Source organism: Chelonia mydas, chromosome 8, assembly GCF_015237465.2.
Source record: "Chelonia mydas isolate rCheMyd1 chromosome 8, rCheMyd1.pri.v2, whole genome shotgun sequence".
NCBI lineage: Eukaryota > Metazoa > Chordata > Testudines > Cheloniidae > Chelonia > Chelonia mydas.
The window spans coordinates 40,554,581-40,582,562 of NC_057854.1; the positions used below are offsets into that span (position 1 = coordinate 40,554,581).

The following is a 27,982-nucleotide window of genomic DNA, read 5'->3' on the forward strand; positions in this document are numbered from 1 at the left end:
GTCCTATGTGGCACATTTTAGACTATGAATTATGTGATGAGGTAGCAGAGATGCTCACTCAGGAAGGTATGTCAGAGCCAACACCTCCTCTTTCCCTCCAGTCTCTTTCACCTTGTTGCTTGGTAAGTGTGGAACCCTCTTCTTTTTCTCCTCTCTAGCTGTGCTAGAAGCAGAGACCAGAAGAGGGACAAGGCAGAAAGGTGGAAAGAAGGATAAAGGAAAAAAAATGAGTATCATTTTCAAATGGAACCTGGGCATTTAAGTGCCTGAGTCTCACTGAAAGTCGGTAGGACTTCAGCTCCTAAGTCATTTAAGTGCTTTAACATTTTTTACCCAAGGATTATCATAAAGAACCTGGAGCTAACTGCCTGAATTTAAGAGCCAAGCCAAGACTTCTGCCTTGCTTCTGGCCTCCTCCCCAATTCTCCTCTGGGCAGGCCCAAAGATTTCCCAGACTGCCAGCAGCATCTCAGGCAAGGTCTCCTTTACGGACAAACTTTTCCTCTGCTACTCCACATATGAAAGAGATGGCCTGGCTTTTCATATGCCTTCCCCTCTCAAAACTGGAACAAGGGGAATCCCTGTGGTTCTTTAGGGACTCTGGGAAAGGGAGGGCTAGTTCCTTCCTCTCCTCACTCTTATGGCTGAGATCCCAGCTGGGATTGAGATTGGGATTTCTCTTCTGTCTTTCTGCAAGTCCCTGCTGCCCCTGTGAGCCTCTGTGCCTCAGGCTCCTCTTTCCCCAGACTTCTCCCATTTGGAAGAGCTGTTGATCTACTAGCAGCTACTGTGTAGCAGGCTCAGCTGCAACCCCTCTCCCAGGCCCTCTCAGGCTGCAAAATGGCTGTGCCTATGTCTGTGAGAAGTCAGAAAGGCAATTCTGAGTGCTATCCTGTGGCTACTGCCAGAACAACCCCTTACCATGGACATATAGGCAGCTCTTTGCTGCCTGTTCTGCCACTTTTAGTCCCTGCTGGCTCTGTTGGCCTCTCCAGCTGCCCTCAATTCTGCATCCCCTCCCCGCAAGCAGCTGGCAGTGTTGTCTTGCTCTTTTGGCTTGCCCCCTACTGCCCACCTTAGCTCCCCTCACAAAAAATATAAATTGAAGGATGAGCACGTAGGGTGGCTCCTTTCTTGGAGAAGGACCAACTGTATCCAAAGTGGACCCTTGGGGAGTAATTGCCTTCACCTCTGTACCTGATCAGGCAGAAGCCCATACAGTCAGAACTCTGTCCATCCTGGGGTGGAAATGCAATCTGCTGTTACTGTGAAGGATGTTTCTAGCCACCTCAGCTTGGGAAATGCTGCTCAGGGGGTTTTCTGTTCTAGAATCGTGCAGCATGCCTACGGGATTGTCCTACATCAGCAGGGCACTGGGAGCTCCATCTTACTGTTAAACTGAGCCTTTTTCAGTGGGAGGAAACTACTCTGGCTTTATTTCCAGGATGAACACAATGTCTGGGTGGATTGGCTCATCAAGGCATACATTTTTTAACAGTGAGGGTAATTAACCACTGGAACAATTTACTAAGGGTTATGGTGGAGTCTCCATCACTTATGATTTTTAATTCAAGATTAGATGTTTGTCTAGGACAGTGTTTCCCAAACTTGGGACGCTGCTTGTTCAGAGAAAGCCCCTGGTGGGCTGTGCTGGTTTGTTTACCTGCCGTGTCCGCAGGTTAGGCTGATTGCGGCTCCCACTGGCCGCGGTTCGCTGCTGCAGGCCAATGGGGGCTGCAGGAAACGGCGCGGGCTGAGGGACGTACTGGCCGCCACTTCCCGCAGCCCCCATTGGCCTGCAGCAGCGAAATGCGGCCAGTGGGAGCCGTGATCGGCCGAACCTGCGGACGCGGCAGGTAAACAAACCGGCCCGGCCCGCCAGGGGTTTTCCCTGAACAAGCGGCGTCCCAAGTTTGGGAAACACTGGTCTAAAAGATTTGGTCTGGGAATTGTTTTGGGGAAATCTTATAGCCTGTATTGTACAGGGGGTCAGACTAGATGATCACAATGATCCCTTCTGGCCTTGGAATCTACAAATCAAGAGGGAACTGATCCCAGGGGAATGGAGCTTGAACATGGAAGCTTTCCAGTCCATTTGTCAATATTGAGGCTGTCCGGCTGACCACTAGTTTGCCAACAGAAATGCTGCAAGTCTATCCAGGTTTTGCTCTCAGCTGTTTGACCAGTTGACCATAGTGTCAGATGCTGTTTTGATTAATTGGGGTGCAGAGATGGCTGCATCTTTCCATCTTTTCTTCTGATTCTCCAAATCCTCTGCAAGATCAAACCAGTCAAAGTGGAAGTAATTTTTCTCTGCCTTGGTGGCCAGGCAGTTGGGTACTGTTAGAATGTATCAGTGAGAAGAACCAATTTTCTCCTCCAAGAGCCAGCTCACTTTGTGCATCCAGGAAGTTGGAGAGTGAATGCATACCAGTGGCTTCTGGGATGGGGTATCTACCAGATGCTGGGTGATTGTCAAAGTGTTACAAGGATTCCTAAACCAGGACGTAGAAATGAAGCTGGTGTGGTGTTTAACTAACGGCTTCTCCTGTGATGATTGAACCACCCACCAGGTTATTACAGGTTTAGAGTAGCAGCCGTGTTAGTCTATATCCACAGAAAGAATAGGAGTACTTGTGGCACCTTAGAGACTAACAAATTTATTAGACCATAAGCTTTCGTGGGCTACAGCCTACTTCATCGGATGCATAGAATGGAATATATAGTAAGAAGATAGATAGATAGATATAGATATATATATACTGTGACAAAGCTCTGTCCTTGCCTCCATGGGTCCCGCGTTTCCTGGTGGATTTTGCTAGCCTCAGAGGCTCACTGTGACCCTCCACATAACCCTTCTCTCTCTAGAGACAAGGGTCACTGTCTACTGAGCCATTTTCATCATAAGCCAGCAAGGGAGATGTGGAGAAGTTATCCTTCCTTGAACAGTCTCTGTTGTCTCCCAGTCTCAGTGATTAATCAGGGGGCAAGGGGGGAGCCCGGGCCCACCCTCTACTCTGGGCTCCACCCCAGGGACCCTAATAGTATCAGCTATGGTAGCTGACCTTTTAGAAACATGACATGTCCAATTCCCTAGGCTACTTCCCCCACAGCAGCCCTCACTTCCTCATGCTCCACTTCACTCTTACCTCAGGGCCTCCTTCCTTGTGCCTGATATGGTGTGTACTACTCAGTCTCTCCAACAGTGCAACTTCCTCCCACAGCTCCTGACATGCACACCCACCTGACTAACTGGGAGGCTTTTAACTAGTTTCAGCCAGCCCCTGATTGGCTTCAGGTGTCCCAATCAACCTAGCATTCTCCCTGCCTTCTGGAAAGTTCTTAATTGGCCCCAGGTGTCTTAATTGACCTGGAGCAGCTGCCATTTCACTTATCCTGGTACCAGGGATTTGTTTAGCCTGGAGCTAATATATCTATCTCCCACGACTTTTCTATAGCCATGTGGCCTTGCCCCGTCACAATACATACAGAGAAGGTGGAAGTTGCCATACAAACTGTAAGAAGTTAATTAATTAAGATGAGCTATTAGCCTCTTACAGTTTGTATGGCAACTTCCACCTGCTCTGTATGTGTGTGTGTATATATATATATATATATATATATCTTCTTACTATATGTTCCATTCTATGTATCCGATGAAGTGGGCTGTAGCCCACGAAAGCTTATGGTCTAATAAATTTGTTAGTCTCTAAGGTGCCACAAGTACTCCTGTTCTTTTTGCAGGTTACTACAGTTTATTCCTCAGCATTTTATAAGTGGAAGATTAAGACCAAAGAAGTCCATACATCTGCTACTTCCACAGCCAGGGGCTGGCCTGCGCTCTCCACTGGTTAGATTCCTAACAGTTCAGTGTGAAGCTTTCAAACCCACTTCCCCCAGTGCAATGTATTAGTCTTCAGGTGTACGTGCTACAGCCATTTGAACCAGATGGGAAAATGTCCCTCTGCCAATTTTGGATGAAAGCGACTACTTTGGTTGTCATCACTTCTGCCAGGAAGACTGATGAGTATAGCTTTGATTATTGAATCACTCCATTCTTGTGTTCCTGAGGTTAACCTGAGGTTTCATATTAACCAGCCAATTGTATTGCCATTTTTTTAAGTCTGCACTTTTCACAGAGGGAGAAGAGGCTTTGGATACTATAGAATTATTGGGTTAAATTTGGATCTCCTTAAAAGTTTCAGAGCTGACACATAGCTGTTGATGTGTTCCAAGGGCCCTAAAAAGGAAAGAGGCTTCCAAGACAACAGTGGGTAGGTGGCTTCAGGTTTGTATCTGCCTAGAGTATGAGTTGGCAGGTCCTATCTCACCAGAGCAAAGAGCAGGCCAGAGGAGGCTCTGTCTTTGGGTAGGAAATCTACAGAGCTGCTGTTTGGTCCGTGTCCCTTACATTTGTGTCACTTTATAAAACTTTAAATCAATTAAAAGTATGGTTACAATATGCATGCAAATGAGATGATGTCTTTGAGCTCCTGCCAATTGGCCAGAATGGCCTGTGGTGCAGATTTAGGTAACCCCTGCTTCAGTATTTTCCACTTCTTCATGGCTAGGGCTCTTTCTCGCCCAGCCATGCAGAGCGTTACCTCGTGGAGCCTGTACACTGGAGTCAAGGTTCACCCAGGTTCACTAGTCCACATACAAGCACAGTGCTGTAGGAGCAAAACAATTGCTGTGGGCAGAAGGCTTGTTTTGAACTGTTGATCTAGAGATGAACTTATTACAAGTGATTAGTGACATCTGCAAATCTAATCTGAACGATTATCATTTTATTTGTATCAACTTAACAGTTCGGAACCCTAGTCATGGACCATGACCCCATTGTCCTGGGCACAGAACAAAAACAACAGTCCCTGCTCCATGGAACTAACAGTCTAAATAAGATTGACAATTAAACTGCTAACTTCTTTGGCTCGTTTGTATGAGCACTAAGATTTTTGGCTTAAGAAGCAAATTCTGTTTCTGGCTCCCATACTGCTGTTGTGTTTCTCTGCATTGGGTTCTACAAAAATCCTGAGGGAAGAGAGAGCAAAATACTGGGTTACTAGGCACAAATTGTCATCTCTTCTAGAAGAAGAATCTGTTGGAGCAACAGTAATCTGTTAATTGGCTCTCTCATTGGCTCTTGGTGATTCATGTTCATTGGGGGAGGCTGAAGGAACTTTGAAAGAAATTTGAAGGGATTTTTTGGTGTCTTTATTTCTAGGTATGAACATGCTATTTCTGATAACAAAGCCTTAATGGTAGTAACAGAAGACCCACTATTGTATATTTCTCCACCACCCTGTCAGCCACTGATCAACCGGACTGAGTCTCTCAGGTTAGCAAACTGATTTCCAAGTGTATTTCCAAGTTTGTAATTATTGTGTGAATTCTCTGTAGGGTGCCTGGCATTTCTTTGTTTATATCCATACTAGATACATTGTGGTCAGTGGCAACACAAGCTTCCCCACTGTTCTACAGGTGTGTTTGAATTTTGGTTTAGCTGGCATCTGTAAGTTACAGATGTGAGAAACCCAATATAAACTGGGTTGCTTTAAATGGATCTTAGTGTGTTAAACCAGTGTCACTTTGTGTGCGGACACTCTAATATCCATTTACACCAACCTGACCTATATCAGGTTACAGATACCTGTAACTTATAAGTGCAAGCCAAACCACTAGAAGCCATGTTTAAACCAATGTTAGAGTGGCCACACACAATGTTGCACTGGTTTAATTAACTTGGTTTAACTTTTCACCTTTAGTTAAACCAGTGCACTGTTTTGTACCAGGATGTAGACAGTCTGACCTAGTGGTCAGAGCAGGAGTCAGGTTTAGTGGACGGCACTGGCATCCAGATAGGGGAACCAAGCCAAGGGATCAGCACCAGAGTCAATTGCCAGTTATCAGAGCCAGGAGTTAAGCTAGAGTCAGATCCAGGAAAGAAAGCTGTGGGTCAGAACCAAGGTCAGGTGCAAAATGCCAGAGCCAAGGGTCAAGCTGGAATCAGGGTCAGAAGTCAGAGGCTGGGGTCGGAGCCAGGACTGGTCACTGATGATTGAAGGTGAGGTGTAAGGGCAGGAACTGGAGGAGAGGCACAGAGCAGGAGCATGGTGGGAACAGGGGCGAGGAAGGAGCATAGCAGGAATCAGGAACAGGGTTGTGTGCGGGGGCAGGCACCAGCAGGGTCCAGTGCAGCCACAATAGGAAAACACCTTGTGGCTCGAATAAATTTCCTGTGCCGCCTTCTGGCTTAAATAGCATGGATAGGCCAATTGGTGGAGCTGGGCAATCCTCCAGTCAGGGCTCCCTTGGCAGCAATAGCATTCAGCAGAAGACTCCAATACCCCAGCCAGCACTAGTAGAAGCATTCAGGTGACTGCCATCCTACCTTGCTACACTGCCCAAGAGATCCCAGAGTGCTACATACACACACTTTCCTCAGGGGCCCCTGCCAACAGCTCCCTGGGGTTTTAGAGAGACATCTAGGGAAATAGAATCCTGGGATTGTTTCCAACAGAAAGCAGCTACTTCTCCTTCCTGGCAATTCAGCAGTCCCCACTCTTAGTAGGAACACTGGGCTTGAGGTTTCATCCTCCATTGAATTGAGAACAGCTGAGAGGTAGCTGCATGGAGAGGATGTGGAGCCATGTGCTAGAAAAGTGGAGCAGCCAGCAGGGAGCTGGGAATGGGCTACTGAGCACTGGAGACTATTGGCCTTCATAGAATCATAGAATATCAGGGTTGGAAGGGACCTCAGGAGGTCATCTAGTCCAACCCCCTGCTCAAAGCAGGATCAATCCCCAGTTTTTGTCCCAGATCCCTAAATGGCCCCCTCAAGGATTGAGTCAACAGTGTGCCCTTGTTGCCAAGAAGGCCAATGGCATTTTGGGATGTATAAGTAGGGGCATTGCCAGCAGATCGAGGGACGTGATCGTTCCCCTCTATTCGACACTGGTGAGGCCTCATCTGGAGTACTGTGTCCAGTTTTGGGCCCCACACTACAAGAAGGACATGGAAAAATTGGAAAATGTCCAGCGGAGGGCAACAAAATTGATTAGGGGACTGAAACACATGACTTATGAGGAGAGGCTGAGGGAACTGGGATTGTTTAGTCTGTGGAAGAGAAGAATGAGGGGGGATTTGATAGCTGCTTTCAACTACCTGAAAGGAGGTTCCAAAGAGGATGGCTCTAGACTGTTGTCAGTGGTAGCAGATGACAGAACAAGGAGTAATGGTCTCAAGTTGCAGTGGGGGAGATTTAGGTTGGATATTAGGAAAAACTTTTTCACTAGGAGGGTGGTGAAACACTGCAATGCGTTACCTAGGGAGGTGGTGGAATCTCCTTCCTTAGATATTTTTAAGGTCAGGCTTGACAAAGCCCTGTCTGGGATGATTTAATTGGGGATCGGTCCTGCTTTGAGCAGAGGATTGGACTAGATGATCTCCTGAGGTCCCTTCCAACCCTGATATTCTATGATTCTATGATTCACACCCTGGGTTTAGCAGGCCAGTGCTCAAACCACTGAGTTATCCCTCCCTCCTTCACGCATATGCATTCCTGGTGCGGGAGGGAGAGGGGATTATCTGTGGAGTTTAGGGTAGGAAAGGTCGGGAAAGCATTCATGGGGAGCAAGAAGAGCCATTGGGAGTAAAGAGAGAGGGGTGGCAAAGAGAAAAGGGAGCAATGGGAAGAAGGAGCAATTTTTCCAATTGCCCAGAAAGTCCAGTGTATTTCTCTGCAGGATGGGGAACTCTAGGAGACTTATTTTTCTTTTTTCTCTGTTATATAAGAAAAGCAGTTCCCCCCTGTCGTAAGATAATCAGAGACTCCCAATTCCCCTGGAGGTCCTGGACCCTCCATTCTGATGCTGTCAGGTGGGGTAATGACTTTCACTCACTGTCAGCCTTCGCTCACTTGGAACCAGCAGCCTAGCCCGCTCACTGCTAGAGACTAGTAACAATCATAAAATATTGTAACAATTCTCTGAGCCATCCAGTCCGTCACAAATCTGCCTATGTGCAAGTGTCCAAAGCTTTTTCATTAATCAAATTATGTAGTTGGAAAAATGATTATAAAATGGATTTAGAAGCCAGTTAAAGACAGAGATACACAGGTCATTTTTCCCTTCAGCATCATAAAGTAAACAAAGATATATTTGAAGTAGTGAATACTTTCTTTGCCTTGATGGAAGAACTGGAATTGTGTGGTTTCTAAAGACATGAGTTCATCACTGCATATTTTTTCTTTTCTTCTTTTTTTCCCCTTTACTCTGTTAAATTTAATTTTTGAGGAGTTCACCAAATTTTATTCTTGAGTTGGTAGCCTTATGATTTAAATTCTTAATATTCCCCCATTGCTTTCAGGATTTGTGTTGTTTAATTACATATAGGAACCACTGTAGGTGTAAAAATCCAGTCCAATATTAACACATGGCAGATATTTAGCTATGAATTCTCTTTGAACTTGTGACTAACATTCATGCCCCAGTGTTAAAAGGAACACAATAGAAAATGTTAAGATGAAAAAAACCCTAATGTTAAATCACAATAATTTTCAAGTGGATTGTTAAAATGCTGCTCAAAACCCAAGACTTTTTGACTCCTTTTTTAAAGACATGCCTAATTTAATGTTGCATTTTACAGATTAAATCATGAACTTCGAGGGTGGGTTCATAGGCATGAAGTGGAAAGGACAAGGTCTAGAAGGATGTCAGATAACCAACAGCAGAAAACAAGAGTTGTCCAGGTAGGTTTGTACTGTTGAATCATTAGCAACACAAATTAACTGCTGGCAACATGACCAGCTTTCCTGAGATACGGCTCATTCCACAAGGCTTTTGTGTGTAGTAAAACTGATCGAAGATTAAACATGAAAGAAAGCTGCAGATTGGTAGAGCAAAGGGTTAACGCATTAGTTATTTCTGGAGTCCCTGGTTCATAGAATCATAGAAGATTAAGGTTGAAAGAGACCTCAGGAGGTCATCTAGTCCAACCCCCTGCTTAAAGTGGGACCAACCCCAACTAAATCATCCCAGCCAGGGCTTTGTCAGACTGGGCCTTAAAAACCGCTAAGGATGGAGATTCCACCATCTCCTTTAGTAACCCAGTGCTTTATCACCCTCCTAGTGAAATAGTTTTTCCTAATATCCAACCTAGACCTCCCTCACTACTACTTGAGACCATTGCTTCTTGTCCTGTCATCTGTCACCACTGAAAACAGCCTAGCTCCATCTTCTTTGGAACCCCCCCTCAGGTAGTTGAAGGCTGCTATCAAATCCCCCTTCACTCCTCTCTTCTGCAGACTAAATAAGCCTAGGTCCCTTGGCCTCTCCTCGTAAATCATGTGCCCCACCCCCTAATAATTTTCGTTGCCCTCCGCTGGATTCTCTCCAATTTGTCCACATCCTTTCTGTAGTAGGGGGCCCAAAACTGGACGCAATACTCCAGATGATGACGCAATACTCATGAGTGCTGAATAGAGGGGAATAATCACTTTCCTCTATCTGCTGACAATGCTCTTACTGATGCAGCCCAATATGCCGTTAGTCTTCTTGGCAACAAGAGCATGCTGTTGACTCATATCCAGCTTCTCGTCCACTGTAATCCCCAGGTCCTTTTCTGCAGAACTGCTGCTTAGCCAGTCAGTCCCCAGCCTGTAGCAGTGCATGGGATTCTTTCTTCCTAAGTGGAGGACTCTGCACTTGTCCTTGTTGAACCTCATCAGATTTCTTTTGGCCCAATCCTCCAATTTGTCTAGGTCACTCTGGACCCTATCCCTATCCTCCAGCATATCTACCTCTCCCCCCATCTTATTGTCATCCGCGAACTTGCTGAGGGTGCAGTCCATCCCATCCTCCAGATCATTAATGAAGATGTTGAACAAAACCGGCCCCAGGACCGACCCCCGGGGCACTGCGCTTGATCGTCTCAAAAAATGATCTCACCTTAAGTTCTTGGCAGATATTCGTCCACATCACAGAACTGCCACAGAGTTTGGCATGGTTGTAAGCCTCTGTTCAAGGAATGCTAGGACTGGCATAGCAGTGGATTTGGCAGATAAGGATTGAGTGGTGTTACAAGAGCTGTGAAGGAAAGCTGTAGATACCTCCTCTACTCTATGCCTTGCTTGAGTCTTGTCTTTTGTGAATAGTAAAATCAATATAAATAAAGTTTCAAGAAAGAGACCCAAAAGAAAGTGCTGAGACTGTAAATCTTTTTTTACTTAACCTAATACATGTGGTTATCTCTGTATCTGCAATGATTCCTTTTATTTCTGTATGCTTGGTGTTATAGGCTGAGCTGGCAGCAATGTCTATAGTTAAGATTGCCTGACTCTTTCCAGCATAAGTCACTGTTTTCAGATGATTTTTACTTTGCCAGATTTTAAGTATTCAAGCTGAATTTTTTCATGCTTGAACTCTGCTTCAGGCTGAATTTAAAAAAAAAAATCAAAATTGGTTCAGCCATTTGAAAGAACAAGATTATGCAAAACAACCTTTTCCCCTGTTTTAAGAAAATATTTCCTGCCATTTAACTGAAAAGTTTTAGCATCTGTATACTTTGGAGTAGGAATTTGAAATTTGGTGAGCAGAATGGTCCAAGGGCCAGGGAGGTGCTTTTGGCTGATTTCATGAAAATCCATCCAGCATTGGCAGAGTTATAGGCTTCTGAAAATTGTCATATGCACAGGCCCAATAAAGCTTTTTAGAGGCTTGCTGCAAAAATCTCTCAAGAGTCCATCTGCACTAAACATATTTCCAGCTCTGCTGACCTTGATCTGCACCAAGGGTGCTGCCAGGGCCCACTCAGCTTCCTACATGGTAGGCCCAGGCCCAGAGCTAGAGCTCCAGAGAGGATGAATGTGCAGCAGCAGCAATGTGCCCCTCGTTCACGCTTGGTATAGGAGCCAGGGGGAAACCTTCCACTAATGGGTAGTGTGAATTCTGTGCACTTAACAGTCCTTATTATCAATCTACTTTACCGTAGGAGGCAGGGTGAGCATCATTCTCACCAGTTTACAGATTTTGCACAGAAATAGAATCATAGAATCATAGAATATCAGGGTTGGAAGGGACCTCAGGAGGTCATCTAGTCCAACCCCCTGCTCAGAGCAGGACCGATCCCCAATTAAATCATCCCAGCCAGGGCTTTGTCAAGCCTGACCTTAAAAACTTCTAAGGAAGGAGATTCCACCACCTCTCTAAGTAACACATTCCAGTGTTTCACCACCCTCCTGGTGAAAAGGTTTTTCCTAATATCCAACCTAAATCTCCCCCACTGCAACTTGAGACCACTACTCCTTGTTCTGTCATCTGCTACCACTGAGAACAGTCTAGATCCATCCTCTTTGGAACCCCCTTTCAGGTAGTTGAAAGCAGCTATCAAATCCCCCCTCATTCTTCTCTTCCGCAGACTAAACAATCCCAGTTCCCTCAGCCTCTCCTCATAAGTCATGTGTTCCAGTCCCCTAATCAATTTTGTTGCCCTCCGCTGGACGCTTTCCAATTTTTCCATGTCCTTCTTGTAGTGTGGGGCCCAAAACTGGACACAGTACTCCAGATGAGGCCTCACCAATGTCGAATAGAGGGGAACGATCACGTCCCTCGATCTGCTGGCAATGCCCCTACTTATACATCCCAAAATGCCACTGGCCTTCTTGGCAACAAGAGCAGACTGTTGACTCATATCCAGCTTCTCGTCCACTGTAACCCCTAGGTCCTTTTCTGCAGAACTGCTGCCTAGCCATTCGGTCCCTAGTCTGTAGTGGTGCATTGGATTCTTCCATCCTAAGTGCAGGACTCTGCACTTGTCCTTGTTGAACCTCATCAGATTTCTTTTGGCCCAATCCTCCAATTTGTCTAGGTCCCTCTGTATCCTATCCCTACCCTCCAGCGTATTTACCTCTCCTCCCAGTTTAGTGTCATCTGCAAACTTGCTGAGGGTGCAATCCACACCATCCTCCAGATCATTAATGAAGATATTGAACAAAACCGGCCCCAGGACCGACCCTTGGGGCACTCCACTTGATACCGGCTGCCAACTAGACATGGAGCCATTGATCACTACCCTTTGAGCTCGACAATCTAGCCAGCTTTCTATCCACCTTATAGTCCATTCATCCAGCCCATACTTCTTTAACTTGCTGGCAAGAATACTGTGGGAGACAGTGTCAAATGCTTTGCTAAAGTCAAGGATAACACGTTCACTGCTTTCCCTTCATCCACAGAACCAGTTATCTCATCATAGAAGGCAATTAGATTAGTCAGGCATGACTTGCCCTTGGTGAATGCATGCTGACTGTTCCTGATCACTTTCCTCTCCTCTAAGTGCTTCAGAATTGATTCCTTGAGGACCTGCTCCATGATTTTTCCAGGGACTGAGGTGAGGCTGACTGGCCTGTAGTTCCCCAGATCCTCCTCCTTCCCTTTTTAAATAGTGCAGAGTCACTTCTGGGAGAGCTGGGAATGGACTCCTGTCTCTAATATCACAGATCCAAGTCTCATCCAAAGGCTCACTGTGCCAAACCTATATGCTTGGCTGTGCTATTTATAACCCTAGACCACACTCCTCTTCAGAGCCAGAAGTTTCACAGATTCGTGGATTCCCAGGCCAGAAGAGACCACAATGATTATCTAGTCTGATCTCTTGCATAACACAGGCCACAGAACTTCCCTGAAATAATTTGTGTTGGAACTAGAGCAGATCTCTTAGAAAAATATTCAGTCTTAATTTAAAAATTGCCAGTGATGGTAAATCCTTGGTAAATTGTTCCAGTGATTAATTACCTTCAGGGCTAAAGCCTTATTTCCAGTCTGAAATAGAAGCTAGGAATTCTGACTGAATCCCAACAGTCCTCTGCTGTTTAGCAAATAATTGTGCAAGTCACTGAATTCTCTCTTGCTAGTGGCTTGTCCATGCAGAGAATAGCAGCAGCCTGCTACTGTAACTAGTTACTCCTTTAGTTCAAGCAGTAGAGGTTTGTGCTGTACTCTGGAGCTTAGGAGGTTCAAATCCTGCTGATGATCCATGAAGGTCATGATGTTTCCATTTGATAGAATTTCTGTGTTTTTCCGTTTCCTTGTTTTAACAAAATACCTAGGAAATTACATTTTAAAACTATGTTTGCAAAGCCAAGTACTCAAAAGTTAAAAGAATTAATGTAGCCTGTAAAAGCTAATTCACCCCCTTATGCATATGCATTATGATACAGCCTAATTATATGATCATTTACTGTTTTTTGTGCTGCAATACTCTGACTCATTCAGTGCACAAGTTGGACAGAGAATGAGGCAGAGGATTGAAAACAGTGAGATGGCATTGAGGATGCATGTGTGACACTCTGTATCTCAGGGGAACACCCTACACCCCCACGTTCATCTTTATAAACTGTGTGGTATCCAATGTAAAGTTTGCCATGTTGGGTGTCTTTGGAAGGCTCATAATGCACTGAGCATGGTTGTTATAGTGATGTAATAGTAACTGCATCCAATGAAGTGAGCTGTAGCTCACGAAAGCTTATGCTCAAATAAATGTGTTAGTCTCTAAGGTGCCACAAGTACTCCTTTTCTTGTTACAGTAAGGTTATAGTAAGGTTATAGGTTATAATTTCATGTATATAGTTATGAGACTGAAAATGTATCCTCATGGCGTAAAGCAAGCCTGTGCAAAAATTCTCCAAGAACAGAGAGGCAGTTCACACTTTGTCAGGGCATGGATGGGACAAACGCAGCTCAGCCTCACAGGAACAACGGACACTGGCTTCGGCAGCAACAAAAGAATCTGTTAGACCCTCAAGGGTGTCACCCCCTTCCTTTGGGCAGTTTGGGACTGCGATGAGGTAATGCTCACCTGACTCTGAAGGGGAGGAGGGGCAAAGCCAGGAGGAAAGAAAGGACATAATAAAAGGGAGAGACATTTTACCATGCTCTCTCTCTTCCACCTACATCTACTGACACCACCACCATCAAGTGACTGAAACGCTGATCAAAGGAGAGAGCCTGACTGAAAAGTAACCAGCCATCCTGTGGTGAGAAGCATCTAAGTTTGTAAGGACATTGAAAGTGTTAAGATCAGCTTAGAGTGCGTTTTGCTTTTATTTAATTTGACCAAATCTGACTTGTTATGCTTTGACTTATAATCACCTAAAATCTATCCTTATAGCTAATAAATCTGTTTATTCTATCTAAAGCAGTGCGTTTGGTTTGAAGTGTGTCAGAGGCTCCCCTTGGGATAACAAGCCTGGCACGTATCAATTTCTTTGTTAAATTGACGAACTTATATAAGCTTGCAGCGTCCAGGGGACACTGCAAGACGGAGGTTCCTAGGGTTTTGTCTGGGACTGGAGATACTGGTTAGTGTCATTTGCTTGCAAGTAGCTGGGAGCAGCTTACATGCCAGAGGCTGTGCGTGAACAGCTCAGGAGTGGGGGTTCTCACAGCAGAGCAGCTCCCAGAGTCAAGGATTGGAGAGGCCTAGCAGATCACCAGTCCAGACAACACCAGAGGGGAACGTCACAGCATGAGGGGTCCAAATTATAGCTGCATGGGCAACCTTAATTCAGGCATTTCCTAACTGAGTGTTTGATTTTGCATCCTGAATGTTTTTTTTAGTGACGTTTTTACATGCAGTAGGAAATACTTTGAATACTACAAATATTGAGGTTTAGTAAATAGCAAATCTTATATAATTTTAAGAACAAGATTTCTAAAAAAAGTTTCCGTGTTCAATAAGAATTTCCAGCTGCTAAATTTCAATAAGTTAAAACACATTAAATGGTTTACTTTTAATATGTGTGTAGTTTCCACAGGGATGTTACGGGATCATGAATGGGGTGGGAGGTAGTTCACAAGGTACACTTATGTTCAAATGAGATGCACACATTGAGCTCTCAAAGCTGGAGACTCATAAAAAACAACCTTCCACGCAAACTTCCTCATGGCTGGACTTTACAAAAACTAGACAAGCCATTTACAACACACGTTTTGCTTCTCTACAGAGGAAAAAGGACACTAAACTATCTAAACTCCTACATGCCACAAGGGGCCACAACAGTGGTTCCCTTAACTCACTCAACAATATTGTTAATCTATCCAGCTATACTCTTAGCCTGGCAGAAGAGTCTATCCTATCTCGGGGCCTCACCTTCTGCCCCACCACCCCCACGAATATGATACAATTGTGCGGTGACCTAGAATCCTACTCTTGATGTCTCTGACTCAAGGAATATTTCCAACACACCACTGAACAGCACACTAACCCACAGAAACCTTCCTACCAACGCAACAAAAAGAAGGATTCTGCGTGGACTCCTCCTGAAGGTCGAAACAACCGACTGGACTTCTATATAGAGTGCTTCCGCCGACGTGCATGGGTTGAAATTGTGGAGAAGCAGCATCACTTGCCCCATAACCTTAGCCATGCAGAACACACTATCCACAGCCTCAGAAACAACTCTGACATCATAATCAAAAAGGCTGATAAAGGAGGTGCTGTTGTCATCATGAACAGATCGGAACATGAACGAGAGGCTGCTAGACAACTCTCTGACACCACATTCTACAGTCCATTACCCTCTGATCCCACTGAGGATTACCAAAAGAAACTACACCATCTGCTCAAGAAACTCCCTGAAGAAGGACAGGAATGCCCCTGGTAGGGGCTATTCTATCTGCTTCCCAAGATCCATAAACCTGGGAATCCTGGACGCGCCATCATCTCAGGCATTGGCACCCTGACAGCAGGATTGTCTGGCTATGTAGACTCCCTCCTCAGTGCTACCAGCACTCCCAGCTATCTTTGAGACACCACTGACTTCCTGAGGAAACTACAATCCTTTGATGATCTTCCAGAAAACACCATCCTAGCCACTATGGATGTAGACGCTCTCTACACCAACATTCCACACAAAGATGGACTACAAGCCATCAGGAACAGTATCCCCGATAATGTCACGGCAAACCTGGCAGCTGAACTTTGTGATTTTGTCCTCACCCACAACTATTTCAGATTTGGGGACAATTTATACCTTCAAGTCAGGGGGACTGCTATGGGTACCCGCATGGCCCCACAGTATGCCAGCATTTTTATGGCTGAGGTAGGACAATGCTTCCTCAGCTCTCTTCCCCTAATGCCTCTCCTCTACTTGTGCTACATTGTTGACATCTTCATCATCTGGACCCCTGGGAAGGAGGCCCATGAGGAATTCCACCAGGATTTCAACAATTTCCATCTCACCATCAATCTCAGCCTGGACAAGTCCACACAAGAGATCCACTTCCTAGACGTTACAGTGCTAATAAACGATGGTCACATAAAGACCACCCTAAAGCGGAAATCTACTGACCGCTATACTTACCTACATGCCTCCAGCTTTCATCCAGACCACATCTCACGATCCATTGTCTACAGCCAAGCTCTGCGATACTACCGCATTTGCTCCAATCCCTCAGACAGAGAGAAACACCTACAGGATCTCTATCAACCATTCTTAAAACTACAATACCCATCTGGTGAAGTGAAGAAATAAATTGACAGAGCCATAAGGGTACCCAGAAGTCATCTGCTACAAGACAGGCCCAACAAAGGAAGTAACAGAACACCACTAGCTATCACCTACAGCCCCCAACTAAAACCTCTCCTGCGCATCATCAAGGATCTGTAACCTATCCTGAAGGACGATCCCTCACTTTCACAAACCTTGGAAGACAGGCAAGTCCTCACTTACAGACAGCCCCCCATCTGAAACAAATACTCACCAGCAACTGCACACCACACAACAAAAACACTAACCCAGGATCCAAACCCTGCAACAAACCTTGGTGCCAACTGTGTCCACATATCTATTCAAGGGTCACCATCATAGGACCTAACCACATCAACCACACCATCAGGGGCTCGTTCACCTGCACATCTACCAATGTGATATATGCCATCACGTGCTAGAAATGCCTTTCTGCCATGTACGTTGGCCAAACCAGACAGTCTCTACACAAAAGAATAAATGGACACAAATCTGACATCAGGAATTATAACATTCAAAAACCAGTAGGAGAGCACCAGTAGGAGAAAAATCTGGTCCTCAATAACAGATTTAAAAGTGGCAGTTCTTCAACAAAAAAAACTTCAAAAACAGACTCCAACGAGAAACTGCAGAACTGGAATTAATTTGCAAACTGGACACCATCAAATTAGGCCTGAATAGAGACTGGGAATGGATGGTCATTACAGAAACTAAATCAATTTGTTAGTCTCTAAGGTGCCACAAGTACTCCTCATTGTTTTTACAAAAACTAATTTCCCCTTGCTAAATACTCACACCTTCTTGTCAACTGTTTGAAATGGGCCACGTCATTTACATTGGCCTCATTAACACTACAAAAGTGATTTCCACTCTTTCTTGTCAACTGTTAAGAATTGCCTGCTTCCAATTTAAATCGAATTGGCTCGTTAGCACTGACCCCCCACTTGGTAAGGCAACTCTTATCTTTTCATATGCTGTGTATTTATACCTCCCTACTGTATGTTCCACTCCATGCATCTGATGAGGTGGGTTTTAGCCCACAAAAGCTTATGCCCAGATACATTTGTTAGTCTCTAAAGTGCCACAAGGACTCCTTGTTTTTTTAAAAGAATTAATCTCACTTATAACAATAGAATACCAATTGAAATTTATTAAATATTTTTGGATGTTTTTCTACATTTTCAATATTGATTTCAATTACAACACAGAACACAATGTGCACACTGCTCATTTTATATTATTATTTTTATTACAAATAAATGCACTACAAAAATGATAAAAGAAATAGTATTTTTCAGTTCGCCTCAGACAAGTACTGAAGTGCAATCTCTTTATCCTGAAAGTGTAACTTACAAATGCAGATTTTTTTGAGCTAACAACCCTGGGTTTAGCAGGCCAATGCTCAAACCACTGAGCTATCCCTCCGCCCCATAACTGCACTCAAAAACAAAACAGTGTAAAACTTTAGAGCCTACAAGTCCACTCAGTCCTACTTCTTATTCTGCCAGTTGCTAAGACAAACAAGTTTGTTTACATTGACGGGAAGTACTGCTGCCTCCTTGTTATTTACATCACCTGAAAGTGAGAACACGCGTTCGCATGGCATTTTTGTAGCCAGTGTTGCAAGGTATTTATGTGCCAGATATGCTAGACATTCGCATGCCCCTTCGTGCTTCAGCCACCATTCCAGAGGACAAATATAGATTTTTTTTTTGTTACTGTGATAGACCCAGGCCAGTTGGATACAGCAAAGTAGTAGAAGGCAGTAGAAGGCCACTGGATAAGCAGTTTTCTGTTCCCTGACTGACCAGAGCAGGGGCTGCTCCAGGCTAGGGTGGACACATGACTCCAATTAGCATGCAAAGAGTCAGTTGAAGCCGTTAGGCTAATGAGAACACCTGACTCCAGTTAACCTGCAAAGAGTCAGGTGAGGCCGTTAAGCTAATGTGAACACCTGACTCTAATTAAGGCCCCTCTGATTCTATAAAAGGGCTCACTCCGGTCAGGCCAAAGAGAGCCAGGGAACCAGAGGAGAGGAAGTGTGGCTGAAGGGCTGGGTGATGAAGAGACCCTCAAGCCACTGGAAAGGGAGCCCTAAGATAAGGGTGAAGAAGAGAGAAGCAGGAGAGCTGTGGGGAAGTGGCCCAGGGAAATGTAGCAACTCTGGCCGTGAAAGTTCGGCTGCCAACAGCTGCTGCCATTCGGGTCCCTGGGCCGGAACCTGGAGTAGAGAGCGGGCCCGGGTTCCCCCCAACCTGCCACTATAGAAACACCTCCTGGGAAGGGAATGCAGGCCCCTGTCAGGACGGGAGGCTAAACTGTTCTGGAATAAGCCCATAGGGACAACAGAGACTGTGGGAGTTCTGTCACCAACCTCCTTGCTGGCTTATGGTGAAAAGGGCTCAGTAGATTGTAACCCTGGCCCTAGAGAGAGAAGGGCTACGTGGAGGGTTGCAGTTAGCCCCTGAGGCTAGCATAAACTGCCTGGAAGCATGGGACCCACGGGGAGAAGGTCGGAGCTCTGCCACATTACATAACTGCATTCAAAAACAAAACAATGTAAAACTTCAGAGCCTACAAGTCCACTCAGTCCTACTTTTTGTTCAGCTAATCGCTAAGACAAACAAGATTGTTTACATTTACAGGAGATAATGCTGCCCTCTTCTTATTTACACTGTCACCAGAAAGTGAAAACAGGCGTTCTAATGGCACTGTTGAGGCCGGCATCACAAGATATTTAGTGCCAGATGCGCTAAAGATTCATAGGTGCCTTCATGCTTCAACCACCATTCTAGAGGACATGCGTCCATGCTGATGACGGGTTCTGCTTGATAACAATCCAAAGCAGTGCGGATCGATGCATGTTCATTTTCATCATCTGAGTCAGATGCCTCCAGGAGACAGCTGATTTTCTTTTTTCGTGGTTTGGGTTCTGTAGTTTCTGCATCGGAGTGTTGCTCTTTTAAGACTTCTGAAAGCGTGCTCCACACATAATTTGTAAGTACAACTTTCATTATAAAGAGATTGCACTACAGTACTTTTATTAGGTGAGTTGAAAAATACTATTTATTTTGTCTTTTTACAGTGCAAACATTTGTAATAAAAAAAATTATAAAGTGAGCACTGTACACTTTGTATTCTGTGTTGTAATTGAAATAAATATATTTGAAAATGTAGAAAACATCCAAAAATATTAAAATAAATGGTGTCCTATTTTTGTTTATCTGTGCTATTAATCGTGATTAATTTTTTTAATCACGCGATTAATCGCAATTGATTTTTTTAATCACTTGGCAGCCCTAGTTGAAATCTACTGATTGGAATTTTCCCCTCTTGTACTTATGAAAGTACAAGAGAAATTGAAAATTTCCATTTTTATAAACTCTATTGGATAGCTAGCTCTGTAGACTATGCAAATGTATATAATTTGTTTGCGCAGCTAAACATATACTACAGCAAACCTTTTAGGTTTAGTGTTATGAGTCACAACTTAACATTTTTGTACAGGGATTGCTGTTCATGCTTTAAAACACTGCCAAATGGATAAGTTGCTGGCAATAATGCAGGCTCAGAATTAATGAGATCTGTGTTTATGGTTCAGATTTTTAACATCATCTTCATTGTCAGTAGGCTGAGTTTCTGTGAACTTTCCAAACATCTCATTTAATAAAGAGATCTTAATGCAGCATTTAAAAGGACTGAACTGAAGCATCCTGGGCAATGGGACATACACTGTGGGAAATATTTATTAAGTATTAAATCTCAGTTTCCTCTTGTTGGTCTCCCCTGGGAAGTGGTACAACCCCATGGCTCAGAACCTTTGGCAAGCACTAGAAATGTGGTGAAGGGGACAATCTGACATTGGAAGGTAGATGACATGGATGTGATCTAATAGGATTTTTCTATTACTGACTTCTGCGATTCCAAGAGATTGTGCCCCATGTTGTCCAGCTGTGCCCATCACGTGTGATACTGGGTAGAATGTCTGTAGTGAATTTGGGGATGTGAAGATTTTCCAAGAGGCAGAAGCCCTCAGGGAAAGCATATGAACTGAAGCAGGGTTGATTTTCATCTTGGGTCTCTCGGAAACATGACTTTTCTTTAGAGGCTGTTTAGTTTAATTCTGAACCCTTTGCTGTAACTAAAGCAGGTGAGCTGAAATTCAATTACTATTTATAGATTCCAAGGCCAGAAGGGACCATTGTGATCATGTAGTCTGACCTCCTGTATGACACAGGCCAGAAAACTGCCCCACAATAATTCCTAGAGCAGATCTTTTAGAAAATCATCCAGTCTTAATTTAAAAATTGTCAGTGATAGAGAATCCACCACAACCCCTGATTAGTTATTCCAATGATTAATTACTCTCACTGTTAAAAATGTATGCCTTATTCCCAGTCTGAATTTGTCTAGCTTCAGCTTCCAACTGTATTATACTTTCCTCTGCTAGATTGAAGATCCCATTATTAAATATTTGTTCTCCATACAGGTACTTAAAGACTGTGATCCAGACACTCCTTAACCTTCTCTTTCTTAAGCTAAATAGTTTGAGTTGCTTGAATCTATCACTATAAGGGGCAGGTTTCTTCTTTGAGTGATTGCTCATGTGCATTCCACAATAGGTGTGCATGTTCACCACATGCACCAGTGCCGGACGTTTTTCCTTAGCAGTACCCATAGGGGAGCGCCGCCATGGCACGGTATAAGGATCCCTGCACTCTCAGTTCCTTCTTGCTGCCAGTGAAGGTGCCTTGGAACTGCTCTGCTCCAGCTCTGCTGTAGCTTTCCCTCTTTGGACTTCTTTGTTCATAGTTAGTTAGTACCTGTAGTTACCAAAAAAAAAAAAGAAGAAGAAGAAAGAAAGAAAGAAGTTAGAATAGTTCAGCGCCTGGGTTGGGGCATGCTCCGTGCTCCAGGCTTTAAGTCGTGCAAAACTTCTAAAAGACCTATGCCCGTGAGTGATCCGCACGCAGACTGTTTACGCTGTCTGGGGGAAACCCATAAGAATCATAGAATATCAGGGTTGGAAGGGACCTCAGGAGGTCATCTAGTCCAACCCCCTGCTCAAAGCAGGACCAATCCCCAACTAAATCATCCCAGCCAGGACTTTGTCAAGCCTGACCTTAAAAATATCTAAGGAAGGAGATTCCACCACCTCCCTAGGTAATGCATTCCAGTGTTTCACCACCCTCCTAGTGAAAAAGTTTTTCCTAATATCCAACCTAAACCTCCCCCACTGCAACTTGAGACCATTACTCCTTGTTCTGTCATCTTGTACCACTGACAACAGTCTAGATCCATCCTCTTTGGAACCCCCTTTCAGGTAGTTGAAAGCAGCTATCAAATCCCCCCTCATTCTTCTCTTCCGCAGACTAAACAGTCCCAATTCCCTCAGCCTCTCCTCATAAGTCATGTGTTCCAGTCCCCTAATCATTTTTGTTGCCCTCCGCTGGACGCTTTCCAATTTTTCCGCATCCTTCTTGTAGTGTTGGGCCAAAAACTGGACACAGTTCTCCAGATGAGGTCTCACCAATGTCGAATAGAGGGGAACGATCACGTCCCTCGATCTGCCAGCAATGCCCCTACTTATACATCCCAAAATGCCATTGGCCTTCTTGGCAACAAGGGCACACTGTTGACTCATATCCAGCTTCTCGTCCACTGTAACCCCTAGGTCCTTTTCTGCAGAACTGCTGCCTAGCCATTCGGTCCCTAGTCTGTAGTGGTGCATTGGGTTCTTCCATCCTAAGTGCAGGACTATGCACTTGTCCTTGTTGAACCTCATCAGATTTCTTTTGGCCCAATCCTCCAATTTGTCTAGGTCCCTCTGTATCCTATCCCTACCCTCCAGCGTATTTACCTCTCCTCCCAGTTTAGTTTCATCTGCAAACTTGCTGAGGGTGCAATCCACACCATCCTCCAGATCATTAATGAAGATATTGAACAAAACCGGCCCCAGGACCGACCCTTGGGGCACTCCACTTGATACCGGCTGCCAACTAGACATGGAGCCATTGATCACTACCCTTTGAGCTCGACAATCTAACCAGCTTTCTATCCACCTTATAGTCCATTCATCCAGCCCATACTTCTTTAACTTGCTGGCAAGAATACTGTGGGAGACCGTGTCAAAAGCTTTGCTAAAGTCAAGGAACAACACGTCCACCGCTTTCCCCTCATCCACAGAGCCAGTTATCTCGTCATAGAAGGCAATTAGATTAGCCAGGCATGACTTGCCCTTGGTGAATCCATGCTGACTGTTCCTGATCACTTTCCTCTCCTCTAAGTGCTTCAGAATTGATTCCTTGAGGACCTGCTCCATGATTTTTCCAGGGACTGAGGTGAGGCTGACTGGCCTGTAGTTCCCAGGATCCTTCTTCTTCCCTTCTTCTCAGCGACCGCTGCAAAATTTGCAGATCCTTTAAGCCTCGGACCTAGAAGAAGCAGGACATACAGCTCCGAGCCATTTTGATGGAGTTGGCCCTGACCCCGACACCGCTGCACCGGTCCAGGTTGGCACCGAGCACCGCAGCGTCGATGCACGGCGACCCAACGGTGCCTTTCACTAGTCGACACTCTAAAAAGGCGAAGAAGAGGGCAAGGCTGCCAGAGAGACTAGACCTGCGTTGGGCAGCTCTCGATCCCCATCGACCTCACGACCTCAAGTCGAGCGGAGTAGACCGGCCCCCTCCGAGCTGACCTCCCTGGGCACCAGTGGCCACATTCGGGTGTCCTCCATGGTGGAGGCCCTGCAGGGGGCTCGAGATGTTATGTCTCTAACAGTACTGGTTGCACTGACGCCAGTGACTCCCCAGTCCAGAGGCAAGCCAGCACTCGACCTCCACAGTTGCTGCCCGGATGGTACTGCTCACGGTTGAGAGAAGGTTTCCGACGCCGTTCTCCATACAGTGACAGTTCTGCGCCGCAGCCTGCACCAGTCCCTATCGACCCCCACCAGGTTGCCTGGCTGGGTGCTGAGCAGCAGGGGTTCCAGGCACCGCTCTGCCTCGAGGGAACGTAGACCCCGCTATCAGAGCATGCCCCGCCGGGACTGGGACAGATGGCACCGGAGATCGCTGACTCCGAGAAGCTATCGTAGTGCCTCGTGATATGGACATGGATGCTTCTCCTGCTTTTCGTCCCGCTCGTGGTCCCCGCCGTGACACCGCTCCTGCAGGCCCAGGCGTAGATCGCCGGCATCCGGCTGCCGCTGATCCACCCGTCGGAGTCGTTCACGGAGCTGTTTGTGGAGCAGCCACTACAGACAGTACTCCCGCTCCTCCATGCCGGGATCACGGTCTCCAGCTTGGCACTGCTCGTGACACCGTCGCTCGTCCCCATCCCGGGATAGCGGTAGATCGTATGCCAGCCTGGTCTCCCTTCGAAGTCGACAGTTGGTGAGCCAGGTGAGTCAGGCAGGACAGTCCGCTCCGTCGGTGCTACAGCAGGTGCAGTGGCACTGGGCTCCCTGGCCACCGCCATGGTACCAATGGGCCCTGTGGGCCCCGATGCAGCCCCCAGTGGTGGCTTGCTCGGTGGCCGGAGCCTTGGAAAGGTCGTTGGCCTCCATCTCTCAGCCCCTCAGAAAGGGGTCAGTGAAGCGCTCCTCCCCAGTTCCACGCTCAGAAGGGGACCAAGTGGTGGGACCTGTGGCACCGGTGGGGACGCAGAGCAGCGCACCCACATCCTCATCCTCCCCTGATGAGGCAATCACGGCCCCTCCTCCTCCTGTCCCACAGGAGGACACAAAAGCCGACCAGGAACTTTTGAAAAGGGTGGTATCAAGCCTCAACTTACAACTTGAGGAGTTGGAGGAGCCCTCAGACTCCCTCTTCGATGTCCTCTCAGCTACAGCGCCGGCCAGGGTGGCTCTCCCACTCCATGAAGGGGTTGCAAAGATCTCAAATGCCCTGTGGCAAACCTCAGCTTCCTTGCCCCCCATCTCTAAGAGGGCAGAGTGAAAGTATTTCATGCCCACCAAAGGGCATGAGTATCTGTATGCCCACCCTGCTCCCAACTCTCTAGTGGTCGAGGTGGTCAACCATAAGGAGCGCCAGGGCCAATCCGCTCTTATCCCTAAGAATAAGGACTCGAGGAGACTAGATTTATTCGATAGAAAGATTTATTCGTTCTGAAGTTTCCAGCAGAGGGTGGCAAACCACCAAGCCCTGCTGGACAGATATGACTTCAACTTGTGGGGCTCAGTGCCCAAGTTTGTGGACTCCCTCCAGGAGCATGCTAAGAAGGAGTTTAAGGCTCTGGTCAGGGAGGGCACAGCTGCTGCCAGGGTGGCCCTTCAGGCAGCCTCGGATGCTGCAGTTACGGCTGTGAGATCTATGGCCTCCGCGGTGTCCATGAGGAGAGTGTCATGGCTCCTGTTATCGGGGTTGTCCAGCGAGACACAGAACTCCTTGCAGGATCTCCCTGTCAACGGCAAGGCCCTGTTCGTGGAACAAACAGACATGAAGTTGCACAGTCTTAAGGACTCCCGCATGACACTAAAGACTCTTGGGCTCTGTGTCCCAGCCCCGGCCAGGACCAAATTCAAACCGCAGCAGGCCCCCAGTCAGGCCACCCACTCCAGATATGAGCCCCCCTACAAAAAATCAAGGGACTATAAAAAGCGCCCACAACCGCAATCTTGACCTGTGCCCCAGCCTGGGCCCTCCAAGGGCAAGTAGGTGGGTAAGCGCCAGTTTTGATGGGATGCCCGGGAACGACTTAGCAGTTTGTACCGGGGATCCACCCGATCTTCTCTTCTCCAACCGCCTATGTACTTTCCTCCCAGAGTGGTCGTGACTGACCTCAGACCGATGGGTCCTCAACACCATCTCCCGGGGCTATACCCTCCGGTTTCTTTCTACCCCTCCCCCCCACCCTCCCTCCCCATCCCTCTTCAGGGACCCATCTCATGAGAGCTTACTCAAGCAAGAGGTGAGGCAGCTTCTTCACTTAGGAGTGGTGGAGGTGGTGCCGGCAGAGTTCAGATACAAGTGGTACTACTCCCACTATTTCCTTATCCCGAAGGTGAAAGGGGGGCTCAGGCTCATCCTGGACCTGCGAGGCCTGAACCAGTACATGGTAAAGCTCAAGTTTTGCATGGTCTCTCTGGCCTCCATCATGCCCTCCCTGGACCACGGAGACTGATATGCTGCCCTCAATCACAGGATGCGTACTTCCACATTCACATAAGGGCCACAGGCGTTTCCTCCATTTCACGGTAGGGCAGGAACAGTACTAGTTCACTGTCCTTCTGTTTGGCCTATCAACGTCTCCCAGTCTTCACAAAGCGTATATGTGGTAGTAGCCTACCTCAGGTGTCGGGGGGTCCAGATTTTTCCCTACCTTGACGACTGGCTGGTCAAAGGCAGTTCCAGATAACAAGTACAGGATCACGTAACACTCCTTCTGTCCATGTGTACCACACTGGGGCGTCTGGTAAACAGCACCAAATCCACATTGGTACCGGTGCAATGGATAGAGTTCATTGGCACGATTCTGGATGCGACATCAGCCAGAGCCTCCCTCCCACCAGACAGATTAGAAACCCTGAGGGACCGCATCAGGGTGGTCACGAGGTTTGCCATGACGACCGCCAGAGCGTATCTCCAGCTCCTGGGTCATATGTCGGCATGCACATACGTGGTTCATCACACCAGACTCAGGATGCAGCCCCTTCAGCTGCGGCTGGCCTCGGCATTCTCCCAGTCCAGAGACAGGATAGAAAACATCCTCACTGTGCCCGAACCTGTGCTAGCCTCCCTCCGCTGGTGATCCACCCCGGGAAACATGCTCCAAGGGGTCCCGTTCAGGGGCCAGCCCCCAACTGTGGAGTTGGTGTCCAGTGCGTTGGACTTGGGGTGGGGAGCCCATGTGGGAAACCTCCAGACACAAGGTCCGTGGTCCGCGCAGGAACTAGCCCTGCACATAAATGTCAAGGAGCTCAGGGTGGTCCGTCTAGCCTGTGTGGCCTTTCGTTCATGCCTAGCAGGTAGGGTGTTCAGAGTTCTCACGGACAACTTGGCCTCGATGTTCTACGTCAACAGGCAAGGCGGTTCCCGCTCTTCAGCCCTCTGCCGGGAAGCCCTCAGGCTGTGGGACTTCTGTATAGCCCATGATATCAATTTGGAAGCCCACCACTTACCAGGCATCTGAAACTCTCGGGTGGATCAGCTGAGCCGGGACTTCTCCTCTCAGCACGAATGGTCACTGCACCTGGAGATGGTGCACAGGATTTTCCGAACGTGGGGCACTCCCCAAGTGGACATCTGTGTGACGAGACAGAACCACCGGTGTCCCCGTTTCTGCTCGGGGGGGGGGGGGGGGGGAGGAGGATGGAAGGTGGGCATGGGTGCAATCTCCGAAGCCTTCCTTCTGTCCTGGTCAGGTCAGCTTTTGTATGCCTTCCCCCCGATTCCACTGGTCGGCAAGATCTTGGAAAAGATCAAGATGGACAGGGCTCACGTCTTTCTGATCGCCCCGGCATGGTCCAGACAGCACTGGTACAGGACTCTCACGAGCTTGGCAGTTGCCCTGCCATGGCCGTTGCCAACCCGCCTGGACCTTCTCTCCCAGGACCAAGGTCGCCTCCTCCACCCCAACCTAGCAGCCCTCCACCTCACGCTGTGGTTGCTCAATGGTTAGGCCAGGAGGAGAGGACTTGCTCGGAAGGAGTCCAGCGCGTCCTCCTGGAGAGCAGGAGGCCCTCCATGTGTCAGACCTACCTGGCAAAATGGTCTTGGTTTTCCCAGTGGACTCGCGTGGGGCTGCCCCCATCCAGCTCATACTGGATTACCTCCTTCATCTCAGGGCCCAGGGCCTAAAACGCTCATCCGTCAAGGTGCATCTGGTAGCCATATTGGTTTTTCACCCGCCAGTACAGGGCCACATGATATTCTCTCATGCCATGACCAGTCGATTCCTTAAGGGCTTGGATCGCCTCTTTCCTTATGTTAGACCCCCAATCCTTCAGTGGGACCTGAACTTGGTGCTGGCCAGGCTAACAGGACCTCCATTTGAGCCGCTTGCTACATGCTCCTGGTCCCACCTGTCATGGAAAGTAGCCTTTCCTGTGGTGATCACGTCTGCTAGGTGGGTCTCCGAGCTCTAGGCCCTGACCTCCAAACCCCACGCATCCAGTGGGGAGCACCACCTTCACATAGAATCATGCTTGGTCCCTAGTCTGTCCAAATGCTGGATGTGGGACGGGCTCTGGCTTTTTACCTAGAGCATACAAAACAGTTCAGGAAATCTTTGCAGCTGTTCATTGCCACGGCCAAGTGCATGAAAGGGTCAGCCAATCTCCACTCAGCAGCTCTCCAATTGGATCACTTCATGTATCTGTACTTGTTATGACCTGGCGGGAGTTCCCCCACTGCTGATTGTGAGGGTGCACTTGACTAGGGCGCAAGCCTCTTCGGCTGCCTTTCTGGCTCACGTCCCTATTCAGGAAATTTGTAG

General features: G+C 47.0%; 1 protein-coding gene across 12 annotated transcripts in view; it reads left to right on the plus strand.

The window, feature by feature from the left end:
• Positions 1-27,982, plus strand: part of ATF6 (activating transcription factor 6) — a 386,674-nt gene that overhangs the window by 137,341 nt on the left and 221,351 nt on the right. For 10 of the 12 annotated variants that reach the window (XM_037907733.2, XM_043552969.1, XM_043552971.1 and 7 more), the window contains 2 exons: positions 5,225-5,338; positions 8,647-8,749. In XM_037907733.2, the coding sequence (XP_037763661.1) occupies positions 5,225-5,338; positions 8,647-8,749 (217 nt within the window). The remainder of the gene's footprint in view (positions 1-5,224; positions 5,339-8,646; positions 8,750-27,982) is intronic. The other 2 variants (XM_043552970.1, XM_043552973.1) reach the window with 1 other exon arrangement.